The sequence below is a fragment of the Saimiri boliviensis genome, chromosome 1 (assembly GCF_048565385.1).
Source record: "Saimiri boliviensis isolate mSaiBol1 chromosome 1, mSaiBol1.pri, whole genome shotgun sequence".
Taxonomy (NCBI): Eukaryota; Metazoa; Chordata; class Mammalia; order Primates; family Cebidae; genus Saimiri; species Saimiri boliviensis.
The window spans coordinates 24629569-24643609 of NC_133449.1; the positions used below are offsets into that span (position 1 = coordinate 24629569).

At 52.5% G+C, this 14041-nt stretch overlaps 1 protein-coding gene across 2 annotated transcripts in view; it reads left to right on the forward strand.

Annotated features, from left to right (window-relative positions):
• EFR3B (EFR3 homolog B) overlaps positions 1-14041 on the forward strand; it is a 119450-nt gene that overhangs the window by 85080 nt on the left and 20329 nt on the right. For both annotated transcript variants that reach the window (XM_039462554.2, XM_074394880.1), the window contains 11 exons: positions 1181-1330; positions 2563-2697; positions 3140-3218; positions 4259-4394; positions 4641-4802; positions 5729-5840; positions 6209-6260; positions 8593-8765; positions 9924-9999; positions 10710-10871; positions 12568-12699. In XM_039462554.2, the coding sequence (XP_039318488.1) occupies positions 1181-1330; positions 2563-2697; positions 3140-3218; positions 4259-4394; positions 4641-4802; positions 5729-5840; positions 6209-6260; positions 8593-8765; positions 9924-9999; positions 10710-10871; positions 12568-12699 (1369 nt within the window). The remainder of the gene's footprint in view (positions 1-1180; positions 1331-2562; positions 2698-3139; positions 3219-4258; positions 4395-4640; positions 4803-5728; positions 5841-6208; positions 6261-8592; positions 8766-9923; positions 10000-10709; positions 10872-12567; positions 12700-14041) is intronic.

Here is a 14041-nt window from a genome sequence, read left to right on the forward strand (position 1 = left end):
AGGAGATCAAGACCAGCCTGACCAACATGGTGAAACCCCATCTCTACTAAAAATACAAAAATTAGCTGGGCATGGTGGCGGGCTACTGTAATCCCAGCTACTCAGGAGGCTGAAGCAGGAGAATCTCTTGAACCCGAGAGGCAGAGGTTGCAGCGAGCCGAGATTGCACCATTGCACTCCAGCCTGCATCCTGGGCGACAGAGTGAGACTCTGTCTTAAAAAAAAAAAGGAAGAAGCAAAACTTTTGGAAACAACTTAAATGACCAATAATCACTAGCTTAAAAAGATCTTATGATAGTGTATCAGGCAACCATTCAACATGTTTATGAAGAGTTAATGACATAGGAAAATGCATAGAATATATGTGAAAAAAGCCAATACAAATCAAATATGCACTAGGTTCTTAATTCTGTAATATATTATGCACAGAAGAAAGGAATGCCATCAAAATGACAATAACGATTATCTTTGAGTGGTGGTGGTAGTGGTGAATCTGCTCTTCTCTATACTTTTCTATGATTAGCATGTATTATTTTATAACCAGAAAAAAGGATTTTATAAAAAAAAGAAAAAGAAAGAAACTTCAGGCTAAAATAAACGGCCAGTGACAAGGGCTCCCTCCCACAGGGCTGTGCTGATGCTGGGTCAGCAGAGTGGGGACTGGGGTGGACAAAACGAGCTCCCTCTGTGCTTTTACCGTTTCTCCTCTGGTTAAGCCTAGCCCCAGGCTGAAACCTTCTGTGCCCAAAGAGCCTGCTGCTCTGTGCCTCTGCCTCCGGATCCGCCTCCCCCAGCCTCCACAAGTTGCTCACAGCCTTGGATTCTGCCTCATCAGTTCTTGGCAGCATATTAAGCTCTCACATCTTGGGCCCAAGCTGGAACAACCCCAGCTGAGTACTAAACACGGGGAGCTGCAGCACCGAGCACCCTAGGGCTGGAGCCTGGGTGGTACCACGGCAAGGGCAGCCTGGAGTCTCCAGGATGAGTCAGAAGACATGGCTTCCTGGGTTCATGTCTGCCAGAGCCAGGAGGTCCATGAGAGTAGCCGGTGGTCTCCATTCTGCCTTCTGATGGACAAATGTATCCCTAACTCCCAAGCTGTGCTGCTCTCTCAGCCACCAAAGCTGGACTTCTCAGGGCTTGAGGATTTCCAAGTCCCATTTCACCCTTTTCCTTACAGAATTCGAATGTCAGGCATCAAAGGCCTGCAAGGGGTGGTGAGGAAGACAGTGAATGATGAACTGCAGGCCAATATCTGGGACCCACAGCACATGGACAAGATCGTTCCATCACTGCTTTTCAATCTGCAGCACGTAGAGGAGGCAGAGAGGTAAGCGGGCGGGCAGGGGAGTAGGTCAGTGGATATGGTCAGCCCTCCAAGGGCTGCTTGGGAAACACGTGGTTTGGGTTGGTCAGTGAAACCCAGCTACAAGGCCAGGACCGTGGCATTGGAGCTTGCTCTGCAGTGAGTCCAAAGCTGGCTCCCTGAAGCCATGGGTCTGGCTTTGTGCCAGCCCGCAGTTCCCCTAATGTCTGTGTTACCAAAGGAAGGACATGGTGGTGCTGGGCTCCCTGGGGGTAAGTCGGTTAGAAATAACACACAGAACCAAGAGTCTGGTTGCCTTTGTCTCCCTGAACGCAGGGCCAAGAAGGCTTTAAGATGCCTTTTGTGGCTCCGATCACTGCGGACTTTCCATCTGGACCTTCCTTCCTCTGTTGCTTCCTGATGCTATTTCAGGACCTGCAAACGTGCATGCTTGACCAGCCCGCAGCCACTCAGCAAGAGCTAGCAGATTCTGGGTTTTAACCCTGGTCCCCCTAAGCATGGGATTCATTCCTGTCCCTGCCCCCTCATTTTCCCCCTCTGAGAAAAGGAATGGGGAGAGAGGTCCACGTTGCTGTCCCACCTGGGCTATCCGTACACTAGGCTGGTTAGGTCGGTTGAGCCCAGGCTACTAGAGACCTGGGTGGGGGTAAGGGGGTACATGTGTCCTCTGGTGGCTATTTCTAGAATAGCATCTCACTGACAAGCTGCTGTGGTCTCTGAGCTGGGAGTCCCTGGGCTCTTCTGTCCAGATACGGGCTCACTCCCTGTGACTTGGGTATCACTGAGTCTTGCCTGAGCCAACCACTGTGCCTTTCCTTTTCCCTCCCTCTCTTTCCTCTCCTTTCTTCCATTTTTGTTTTTTGCCTCCCTTCCCTGTCTTCATCTCCCATCTCCTTTTCCTTCTGAAGCCTTAGGTGCATCAAGACACACATGTTCTACGCCTCGCCTGGCCCCTGGGGCTCAGAGCATCCTTCCCACAGGAGCACATCTGGAAATCTTTAAGGATTTCCAGAAAAGGAACTTTATCTCTTCTTCCCCAGTCTTCCTTCACTCTCCACAGTGGGGGGGCTTCTTTACCCCAGTTTAATCTCTGATAGCTGTGACACCTCCCCTGTTGCCTAGCATGACCCATGTCAGACTCCTGCTTGTCCTGCATGGATGAGGCACGGAGAGCCAGGACTGCACAGAGCCCAGCCTGCATGCCACCCTTTACCCACATGCCTCTGTCTTCCCAGCCGGTCTCCCTCACCCCTCCAAGCACCCGAGAAGGAGAAAGAGAGCCCCGCGGAGCTGGCTGAGAGGTGCCTTCGGGAGCTGCTGGGCCGGGCTGCCTTTGGCAACATCAAAAATGCCATCAAACCTGTTCTCATGTGAGTATCCGCACCCCACCGCCTTGGCCCAGCCTTCAGCCTGGACGTGTGTCAGGTCCCTGGCATCTCCTGGCTGGCTGGCAGGAAGGGGATATTACAGTTGTGGCACCACAGCCAAGTTGGTCCCTTCCCTGTGCCTGTGTTCCCTGCATTGTGACAGCAGAAGCTGCCACGGGGTGGCCAAAGGCTGCCAGTAGGAAGGCACCCAACGCTAAACGAAGGTGCCCAGCTTCACTGCACACATCCACAGCTGCAGAGCGCTGTCCTTGGCCTCTCTCCAGCGCTGGGCTGGGACTGCCCCAAGGCCCTTCAGGCTTCACTTCCTCACCTGTGAACTGTGCGAGGGGCTCTGAGGAGGCGTCCCTCTCCCTCCAAGCTAATCTCTTCTCCCTAACGTCACCGGGAGTTTCATGGTTGTTCCCCCATGTTCTCTCCCTCACAGCCATCTGGATAACCATTCTCTTTGGGAGCCCAAGGTGTTCGCCATCCGTTGCTTTAAAATCATCATGTACTCAATTCAGGTATGGTGGCGCCCCAGGCCAGCCAGATCCCGGGACAAGGGCCCCACTGGGAACCAGGCCAGTGCTAAAGTAGAAAGCCAGAAGTCCCCTGTGACTCCTCCGAAGCCACCGGCTGCCTAATCCAGTGCTGCTGAAGCTAGCTGTGAAGGGCCAGCCGGTTTTATTTCCTGTACATCACAGACCAATTCTTTTATAAAATGCAATTAAAACAAATTAATTCTTAGAAAAACTAAATGAAAAACTCATGCAAAATGCAAGCCTACGGATCACACCCTTGGCTGCTACAGCACTGACAAGTTGTTTAGTAAGCACTGACTGTCTCGTCCTTACCTCCGTGTAAACCAGTATCAGACCCATCTTGAATGGGCACCAGCCCAGCGGCCACACTTTGAGCAGCACTGGAGTAAGCCATGTGGCCTCTGCCACCCTTGCTGATAAGACCTGAGGCCTGGAAATGAAAGGAAGACACTATTTTCAAATGGTCTTTTGACCCATTTTGAAGGAAAAGGGCCCTGGAAAACTGTCAGCCAAGGCCTCCACTGGGATTCGACTCTTTTTTTTTTTTTTTGGAAACAAAGTCTTACTCTGTTGCCCAAGCTAGAGGGCAGTGGCATGATCTTGGCTCACTGCAACCTCCACATCCCAGAGTCAAGTGATTCTCCTGCCTCAGCCTCCCAAGTAGCTGGGACCACAGGCGTGCGTCACCACACCTGGCTAATTTTTGTACTTTTAGTAGAGATGGAGTTTCACTATGTTGGTCAGGATGGTCTTGAACTCCTGACCTTATGATCTGCCAGCCTTTGCCTCCCGAAGTTCTGGGACTACAGGCGTGGGCCACCACTCTGGCCTGGATTTGTCTCTTTGTTGGAGGGAGGAGGGAAGGATCCAGGAAGGGCATGAGGTGTCAGTGCCACTTGCAGTGTCTGGGGCCTTGAGACGTCCCTTTCGTTGACCCCAACCTTTGGGTGCCAGGAGAGGGCTGCGTGGCCCAGGGGCCCCGTGGGCTTGCTGTCCAGGCCCAGCTCGTCTTCCTCCCGCAGCCGCAGCACTCCCACCTGGTTATCCAGCAGCTCCTGGGCCACCTGGACGCCAACAGCCGCAGCGCCGCGACGGTGCGCGCGGGCATCGTGGAGGTCCTGTCCGAAGCCGCGGTCATCGCAGCCACTGGCTCTGTGGGTAAGGGGCATAGCGAGGGCCTGAGGGCCGGGGACCCCGTGGAGGCTGCCGCCTCTTCCAGAGAGAGGCAAGGGGCAACAGGGAGGGGTTGAAGGCCGTTTTCCTCGGGAGAAGTCCGCTGGGAAGTTGGTGGCGCAGAGGAAGCCCAGGCTGGAAGCGGACCTGGGCCTGCCCTGCCTGCGCGCCGTGCAGGGAGGAGGAGGGTGCCAGCCCTGGATCTCGGGTGTCCCCCTCTGCCGCGCTCAGGGCCCACGGTGCTGGAGATGTTCAACACGCTGCTGAGGCAGCTGCGGCTCAGCATCGACTACGCACTGACCGGAAGCTACGACGGGGCCGTCAGCCTCGGCACCAAGATCATCAAGGAGCACGAAGAGCGCATGTTCCAGGAGGCCGTCATCAAGACCGTCGGTGCGGCGCGGGGCGGGCCAGGGGCGGGGAGGGACCGAGGCTTGGGGCGGGGCCAGGGTCTGGGCGGGGCCAAGGGGAGGCCAGAGCGACCCTCGAAAGGGGCGAGTCCCCGGGGGCGGCCGGGGGATGGGGGCTGGAGAGGGAGGCGCCGCACTGGGGCAAAGGGCACCCATCCGCGTGCTGTAGGATTTTCCAGCACCCACATGCTATTCGCCGACATCGGAGAAAGTGAAGTCGGTCCTTGGTGCGCTGGCTGGGCAGGGCCCGAGCGACAGCACAAAACAGTCGGATGGTTTTCCAGGTCTGAAGTCTCAGACCTTCCTTAGCCCCAGTCTCCATCAGACCTGCCTAGTGCTTCCAGGTTTGGGCCTCCAGGAGGGAGAGGTGGGGACTAAGGGAAAAGGATGAGGAAGGGGGCAGGCCAGGGAGAAAATGTGTGTGCTCCTGGGAGCGGAGATGATAAAGCCGCTTTCACAGCCTGCCTGCCCTGGCCTTGTGAGCTTTCCTCAGCCTGGAGACGTAGGCAGGGCAGGAATGCAGAAGCCGCTGTTCGTGGGAGGAGAATTTACCCTAGGGCAGCCGGTGAAACAAGCGCCCAATGAGAACTAGGCTCTCCCGCCCTGGTCCCACGGCCCAGCATTCATCATCCCCACCCACTAGCCAAGGAGCCAAGACCTTAACCACAGCCTCAGGAACAAGAGAAAAAACGGAGCCTGGAAGAGACCTCCAGAGGCACCTGATGCCTCCCCTTCCCGGAGAGGCCGAATCACACCCGGGCCATCCTGGGTTCCTTTCTCTGGGCCTGGATTGACTCCAGAGAGCAGCAGCCCTCGCTCTCTGTAGGGGTTTGTGCAACTGAAAGGCTGAACCAGGAGGGGCCCTGGAGCTTGAGCCTTACTGGACGCCCTCTTCCCCACCTCCCGCAGGCTCCTTTGCCAGCACGCTGCCCACCTACCAGCGATCCGAGGTGATCCTCTTCATCATGAGCAAGGTCCCGCTGCCGTCCCTGCACCAGGCGGTGGACACGGGCAGGACAGGGTGAGCCACCAATCTCCCCCAGCCCGGAGTCCTCCTCTCCCAGTGGCATTTTCTGACCCCCTCCTTTATCTCTCTTAACTTTCTTGGCTCTGCCTTCCGCTCTGTTTTTACCCCCAAATCCCTCAGCAGCCTTTAGTGGGGCTCGTGGATCCTACAACAATTTCTCAGGCTGCTCCACCAATAACCACCTCCCACCATGGGGGGAGCCCATCACCCCTCGGTCTGCTTCCTGGGTCCAGAAGTCACTGTCCTGGGTAACCCAAGATGATAAGCCTCATGAAGAAACAAAGCAGGGGTAGAACTAAGCTATCAAGTGTGGGATCTCCGCCCCATTACCGTCCTGTTGAGTATTTGTGTCTGGTCTACAGGGAGAACAGGAACCGACTGACCCAGATTATGCTGCTAAAATCCCTCCTGCAGGTGAGCCCCATCTATCCCTATTCCTGCTCTTCCTCTGCAGGAGACAGCTCCAAGGGACCAAGTGAAGGCCTCCGCATACAGCTGTGCGGGTTGCATGCTACACAAATACTCCCAGTTATTTGAGTGGGGGGCTGAAATCTAGCCTGTGCTCCACTCACTAGCCAGGCTGGGCACTCTCAGAGCTGGGTCAGACAGAGCAGGTGGGGCACCTGTTTCTAATTTTCGCAAAGGTTCCTTATTGGCTACAGATAGCCTTGTCGCTCAGACATGGTCTGTCTTGAGATGGAATCTGTTGGTTCCCGCCCTGGTCCCCTCCAGGTACCGCTTCTTTCCCTTTTCCCCTCCGTTTCCCCTGTTTTCCCAGCATGTGTTCTTGGCACATTTGCCCACGTCAGTCCCCCAGCCCCCATCCTTCCCATCCTTAGTGTTTTATGTAACTCTTCTTTACATCTTTGCAGCCATGACTAGAGTCTAGATCCATTGCTCTCAAACACCATTCAGATGCCAATCTTGTGATAAATATATTAATTCCCCAGAGGTTTTGAGCTGTTAGCCTGAGGTCCTGGAATCTGTATTTGTAACACGTTCCCCAGGTATTTTGAAGCACAACCCCTGGCCTAAACACAACATCCCACAACCACCTCTCCTCACCTATCATCAATTCAGCTACAAGACTAGAAATGCTGTTCTCTACAAGGTGCCTCTTATTTCAGAGTAGATCTCACTTTATAATTTTTTTTTTTTTGAGACAGAGTTTTGATTTTGTTGCTCAGGCTGGAGTGCAATGGTGGGATCTCGGCTCACTGCAACATCCACCTCCCAAGTTCAAGCGATTCTCCTGCCTCAGCCTCCCGAGTAGCTGGGAATACAGGCACCTGCCACCACGCCTGACTAATTTTTCATATTTTTAGTAGAGATGGAGTTTCACCATGGTGGCCAGGCTGGTCTTCAACTCCTGACCTCAAGTGATCTGCCCACCTCTGCCTCCCAAAGTGCTGGGATTACAGGTGTGAGCCACTGTGCCCAGCCTCAGTTTACAATTGATGTACAACCAGATTTCAAACTCTCAGACTGAAGTTAGGAGGTCCCCAGTCCCCTCTCCCTCCCTAGACCTCCCATCTTGTCTCTCAGTCTCTGTCTCTGTTCTCGCCGTGCCAGTCTAAACAGACACCCCCACCCGCCACCTCATGCCTTCCCTCCCCTCCTCTCTAGTCCACACTCTTCATGGCACTAGATTTTTATAAACCCTTTGTGCTCCAGCACTGCCCTCATATAGTTATCAGCTTGGGCTCCATATTCCTGCCATTTTTTTTTGCTGAGTTTGCCCTCACTAATTGTTCTCAGCATCTTTTTTTTTTTTTTTTCCTGAGATGGAGTTTCACTCTTGTTGCCCAGGCTGGAGTGCAATGGCACAATCTCAGTTCATTGCAACCTCCACCTCCCAGGGTCAAGCAATTTTCCTGCCTCAGCCTCCTGAGTAGCTGAGATTACAGACATGTGCCACCATGCCTGGCTAATTTTGTATTTTTAGTAGAGATGGGGTTTCTCCATGTTGGTCAGGCTGGTCTCAAACTCCCGACCTCAGGTGATCTACCCGCCTCAGCCTCCCAAAGTGCTGTGATTACATGTGTGAGCCACCGTGCCCAGCCTGTACCCAGCATCTTCTTAAGGTGACAGTTTGGAGTACATCCTCAGGGACCTTCTGAATCATCAAAGGCATTGCTTTGCAATATGGATTTAACAGGAAAAGTGCTTGGCTGCATTTGAATGCTTTGAAGACAGCATATATGGCATGTCTATTTATGCCAAACTGGCTTTAGTCACAAAGCCCCGTTATTGCCATGCTAACAGACATGTTACCAGATGCTACCTGTGTGCACTATTTGGTGGTTGCCATGTGTGTGAGTTCTGATCCATCAGCCCAGTTGTGAGTTCTTCCACTGTCTCGTTCTTTGTGACGGTCACACTCTTAATGAGGCATCGTGTTCCTGGTGGCTGTTCATCAGTTGTGCCCTAACTGGCTAGAATGTTAGGTTCAGAGATTGCCCGGCTTTCGCTTCCCTCCAGGGCTCATCCTTTGCTTGCTTTCCACACCCTAATGTCCCTGCACGCTGTCCCCATCCATTCACATGTCTACTGAGCTCAATGTCATCTAGGTGAATGTTGGAGTGTTCAAAAAATTGCCTGGGCTACAGGGTAGGGGAGGCTGGATTGGGCGATGTCTAGAGAGGATGTATACATCAGATCTGACTTCCACTGGCTGCTCCCCCATCTCCTCCTGCACCTGAGAGGGACGGCGTTCCTAGGCACACCTGTCATGCCTCCCTTGCAGGTATCCACAGGTTTCCAGTGCAACAACATGATGTCAGCCCTGCCCAGCAACTTCCTGGACCGCCTTCTCTCCACTGCCCTCATGGAGGATGCAGAAATTCGACTCTTTGTTCTAGAGATTCTCATCAGTTTCATTGATCGTCATGGCAATCGCCACAAGTTCTCTACCATCAGGTGAATTTGGGGTGTCTCCTTTAGGTGATGCAAGATGGGGAGAGGACTCTCCAATAGGTCCTGTCCTTTGGGCCAGTAACCTCACACCCAGACGGGAGGACAGTTCAGCTACTAAGGGAGACTCTCCAGGGAGTTGATCACCAACACTGACCCTGGGGTCCTGCAAGGGGAGGAGATACCAAAGGGCACTGGTGTCTGGGAGAGGAAGAGGGTGGACTGAAGATCTGGAAGATAGAGAGGAGGCATTAAAGGGAGTTTGTAAGTGTGAGGAGGAAGGGGTACAGGGTTATCAGGAGAGACTGAAAGGACCTGGTGAGAATAAGAAGAGGAAGAGAATAATCAGCGTGAAGTTTTTTTTTTTTTTTTGAGACGGAGTTTCGCTCTTGTTACCCAGGCTGGAGTGCAATGGCGCGATCTCGGCTCACCGCAACCTCCGCCTCCTGGGTTCAGGCAATTCTCCTGCCTCAGCCTCCTGAGTAGCTGGGATTACAGGCACGTGCCACCATGCCCAGCTAATTTTTTGTATTTTTAGTAGAGACGGGGTTTCACCATGTCGACCAGGATGGTCTCGAACTCTCGACCTCGTGATCCACCCGCCTCGGCCTCCCAAAGTGCTGGGATTACAGGCTTGAGCCACCGCGCCCGGCCAGAGTGAAGATTTAAGAGAAAGGGGTCAGGTGTGGTGGTTCATGCCTATAATCTCAGCACTTTGAGAGGCCAAGGTAGGAGAATCACTTGAGCCCAAGAGTTCCAGCCCAGCCCAGGCAACATAGTGAGACCTCATCTCCACAAGAAAATTTAAAAATTAGCTGAGTGTGGTGGCTCGCACTGTGATCCCAGCTCCTTGGGAGGCAGAGTTGGGAGGATTGTTTGAGCCCTGGAGGTTGAGGCTGCAGACAGCTGTGATCCCTGAGCCACTGCAGTCCAGCCTAGGTGACAAAACAAGACCCTTCCTCAAAAAGAAAAAAGAGAGAGAGAGATAAAGGGACAAATTCGTGAGAACTTGAGAGGAAAAGGTAATTGGGGTAAGACCCAGGGCCAGGGAGCACTGGAGGCTTTGTACCCACTAACAGTGTTGGGGATAAAGCCCAGTGACCCCCTGTGAGTGCAGGCTGGCCTTGTATAAGAGCTAAGGAGGCCTTTTGCATCCTGTCCCAGTACCCTCAGTGACATCTCTGTCCTAAAGCTGAAAGTGGACAAGTGCTCTCGACAGGACACCGTCTTCATGAAGAAGGTAAGCAAGCATGACCTCAAGACACAGTGAAGGCCAAGTGCAGTGGCTCACGCCTGTAATCGAGAACTTTGGGAAGCTGAGGCAGGTGAATCACTTGAGATCAGGAGCTCAAGACCAGCCTGGCCAACATGGTAAAACCCCTTTTTCACTAAAAGCACAAAAATTAGCCAGCCATGGTGGCGGGCACCTGTAATCCCAGCTACTTGGGAGGCTGAGGCAGGAGAATCGATTGAACCCAGGAGGTGGAGATTGCAGTGAACCGAGATTGTGCCAGTGTACTCCAACCTGGATGACAGAGCAAAAGTCACTGGTGACCACTGACTGCCCCTGGAGCCTGCCTCTTCCCTCTCTGGCTATGCCTCCTCCCTCTGTGGCTATTCATGGTCAGATTGACCAGCTGGCCTCTCTAGGAGTCAAGCCCAGAGGGATGAGCCAGTCCAGGGCCAGTCACTGTGTTCTGCTTCTACCCCTGGATTTGGGCAGCAGCTTCTATTGCTGGTTTCCCTAGAGCCCGACCTTCCCCACACAAGCCTTCCTGTGTGTGTCCACTTCTGCTGTAGTCTGCTGTAAAGGCATCCCCTCCCCAGGGGAGGAGGGGGCACACAGAGCCATCCCCCTCATCTTCAGATTGATCTTCCTCCTTGTTCTCCTTGCCCCTCCTGTCCCTACCCTGCCCATCCCGGCCTTCCCCTGTCCACCACCATCCCCAGCACTCCCAGCAGCTCTACAGACACATCTACCTGAGCTGCAAGGAGGAAACGAACGTGCAGAAACACTACGAGGCGCTCTATGGCTTGCTGGCCCTCATCAGCATCGAGCTGGCCAATGAGGAGGTGGTGGTGGACCTCATCCGTCTGGTGCTGGCTGTTCAGGTAGGGCCTGGTGTGCACAGGGTGTGGGGCTTGGGATCAGAGGAGGGACCTGTTTTGGCCAACCCCTGATAAAAATATTGAGTGGCAACTGCTTAACAATTGTTTTGGAACCCAGGAATATTGCACTCGTGGTTGGCCAGTCCTCCCTAAAGACCCCAAATCATGGTCCTGGTTGGGGACCCCAAAGAATGCTTCATTTATGCCCTTGGCCTATCCTCAAGCTAAAGAAGACCCAGGCAACCAGGTCATTCAGAAGTATCACTTAGCTACTAGTATGTTGAGTCTCTTGCAGAGTCTGAGTGAAACTCCAAAGATTCCTAAGAGGATGCTCGTAAGCCCTGAGTGATCCCAGGCAAACTCATTTGTCTAAAGATTCTCTGATTCCCTTGACCAGGCACAGTGGCTCACGCCTGTAATCCCAGCACTTTAGGAGGCCAAGGTGGGTGGATGGTTTGAGGTCAAGAGTTTGAGACCAACCTGGCCAACATGGTGAAACCCCGTCTCTACTAAAAATACAAAAATTAGCCGGACATAGTGGTGTGTGCCTGTAGTTCCAGCTACCTGGGAGACTGAGGCAGGAGAATCACTTGAACCCTAGAGGCCAAGGTTGCAGTGAGCCAAGATCGTGCCACTGCATGCCAGCCTGGGCAATAGAGCAAGACTCCCTCTGAAAAAAAAAAAAAAAAAAAAAAAAAAAAAAGATTCTCTGGTTCCCAAAATCTGAGCTGTGTTTCAGAATTGCTCTGAGCAATTGTTTAAAGTATACATTTCCTGGAAAGATAAATCACGGTCTCAAAGCCTGGGGGCCTGTCTACCAAGCCTCCTTTGTGATTCATAGGCAGCCAATGTGGCACCAGGCAGGGATTGAGACTTTCCTGGTCTTCCTGGTTCAAGTGTACACCCATGGGTACTGGGAGTCAGGGTAGGTCCTTTGGACCTCAAAATCTGGGTCTCCAGCGTGCTGAAGCCAGGCGGGCATCATAGTTCTGAATCAGGCAACCCAGGGAATTCAGTGACAGAGTCTTAGACCACCTGTCTGATGGTGCTAAAATCCTGCAGGGTCAACCTAGATGCTGCAGTTCTTTTTAACTCTATTTACTTTTAAGAGTGGCCAGTCACGGTGGCTCACGCCTGTAATCGTAGCACTTTGGGAGGCCGAGGTTGGTGGATCACCTGAGGTCAGGAGTTCGAGACCAGCCAGGCCATCATGTTGAAACCCCATCTTAAAAATAAAGAAAATAAAAACAGTTAGAATTTGGGGTTCCTTTGTGTCCCAATCCCCTGGTAACTCTCACAGCTATGTTAGTTTAACATATGAACCCAGTTTAACCAGCTAATCCAGTCCTCTAAGAATCAACTAGTGAAGGAGACAGCACTAGCAGTGGGATTAATGATGGGGGTGTGGGCAGGAGAGGTCACCACAGCTAGAATTGCAGAGCGGGAAGTTGAGGTCATTGCCTCTATAGTCTATGAGTACTTAAGAACCTCCCAGTTCATGGATTATTCTAGGGAACCTTCCCTTCCTTTAATGAAGGCAACTTTTTTCCCCAGGAAGTTATAGGTCAAATGCTGAGAAAGACTTCGTCTAGGAAAGAAAGCATTTCTAAAGAAGATTGGGAAGGGGTTGGGCGGAGGCTTGGCACCCAGTGTAGTTTGCCAGTGAAAAACTCCGGAGGCCGTGTCTGTGTTGCCGCAGGACGTAGCCCAGGTCAATGAGGAGAACTTGCCTGTCTACAACCGCTGTGCCCTGTACGCTCTGGGTGCAGCCTACCTGAACCTCATCAGCCAGCTCACAACAGTGCCTGCCTTCTGCCAGCACATCCACGAGGTTGGTATCCTCGTGACTGGAATAGCTTGAACTCAGAGGGCCCTCAACTTGGGGTTCCTGGGAACAGCTTTTGCTTAACTGTGTTAGTCCCGTACCTACTCTTACACAGTTTGAAGATGCGGTTGAAGTAAGAACCGCTCATGGTGAGAAGTTAGTTACTTATGGCATCTTTCCTTCCTGTATGACTTGGCAGAGTAGGGTGGGGTTAGGCACAGGGGTTGGGCGGGTCTCCTATACCTGTTTCTAACGTACTGTCTGCCTCCTCCACTTCCTGCCCCTCTGTCTTCTCCAACTCACGGGAACACACCGGCACACATACCTCAGATCATGCAGACTAAAGCTATGAAATACTGCAGAAGTAGCCTGAGTAGAATGGTGAGCGAACGTCCATTCACGGCCACGCAGATGAAATGAACAGATATGAAAATTTCTCCCCATGCCCTCATCTATCTCCTTCTCTTTTCCTTTGCTGAACAAATTGTAAATACTTTAAAACAAATATTTTAAAACAAATCCCAGCGACCCTGTCCTTTCATGTAGGGTATCAGTCTGCCTGTCTGAAACAGCATGAGCGCCTCCCTACGTGATTGCCATGCTCTTAACACAGCTCATTAAGTCATCACCAATTCCTTGGTATTATCTGACACCCATTCTATAGTCAGATGTGTTCTCAGTTGTTGCATAAAGATCTTTTAAAACACACTGAAGTGTTTAGAGATTGAATGATACCAACATACAGGATTAACTTTAAAATATACTAGCAAGCTGGGTGCAGTGGCCCATGCCTATAATCCCAGCACTTTGGGAGGCCAAGGCAGGTGAATCACTTGAGGTCAGGAGTTCGAGACCAGCCTAGGCAACCTCTACTAAAAACATAAAAATTAGCCAGGCATGGTGGTGCATGTAATTCCAGCTACTCAGGAAGCTGAGGCAGGAGAATTGCTTGAACCTGGGAGGTGGAGGTTGCAGTGAGCCGAGACTGTGCCACTGCACTCCAGCCTAGAAAACAGAGCAAGACTGTCTCAAAAACAAAAAAAAAGCATAGGAATGAGACACCGGAGCCAGAAGCTGCAGTCTCTGAAGAGTTAAGTTCCCTACATTTGGAGGAGACCTAGTGCACATGTGTCATTGATGGCCATGGGCTGAGCAGGCATCCTAGGCCTCTCCAGCTGCTCTGAGGGTACTTGATGGGAGTTTCCACTGGAGAAGCTTAGCTTCGGACACTGTGCTGAGGAGGCTGTGGGAGGGAGGAAGCACCGAGCCTGGCATGGGGGTTCTTTCATTGCCTGTGAGCTCCCTCTCCCTGCTGAACCAGCTCTTATCATCTGATTCCTCCCAACCG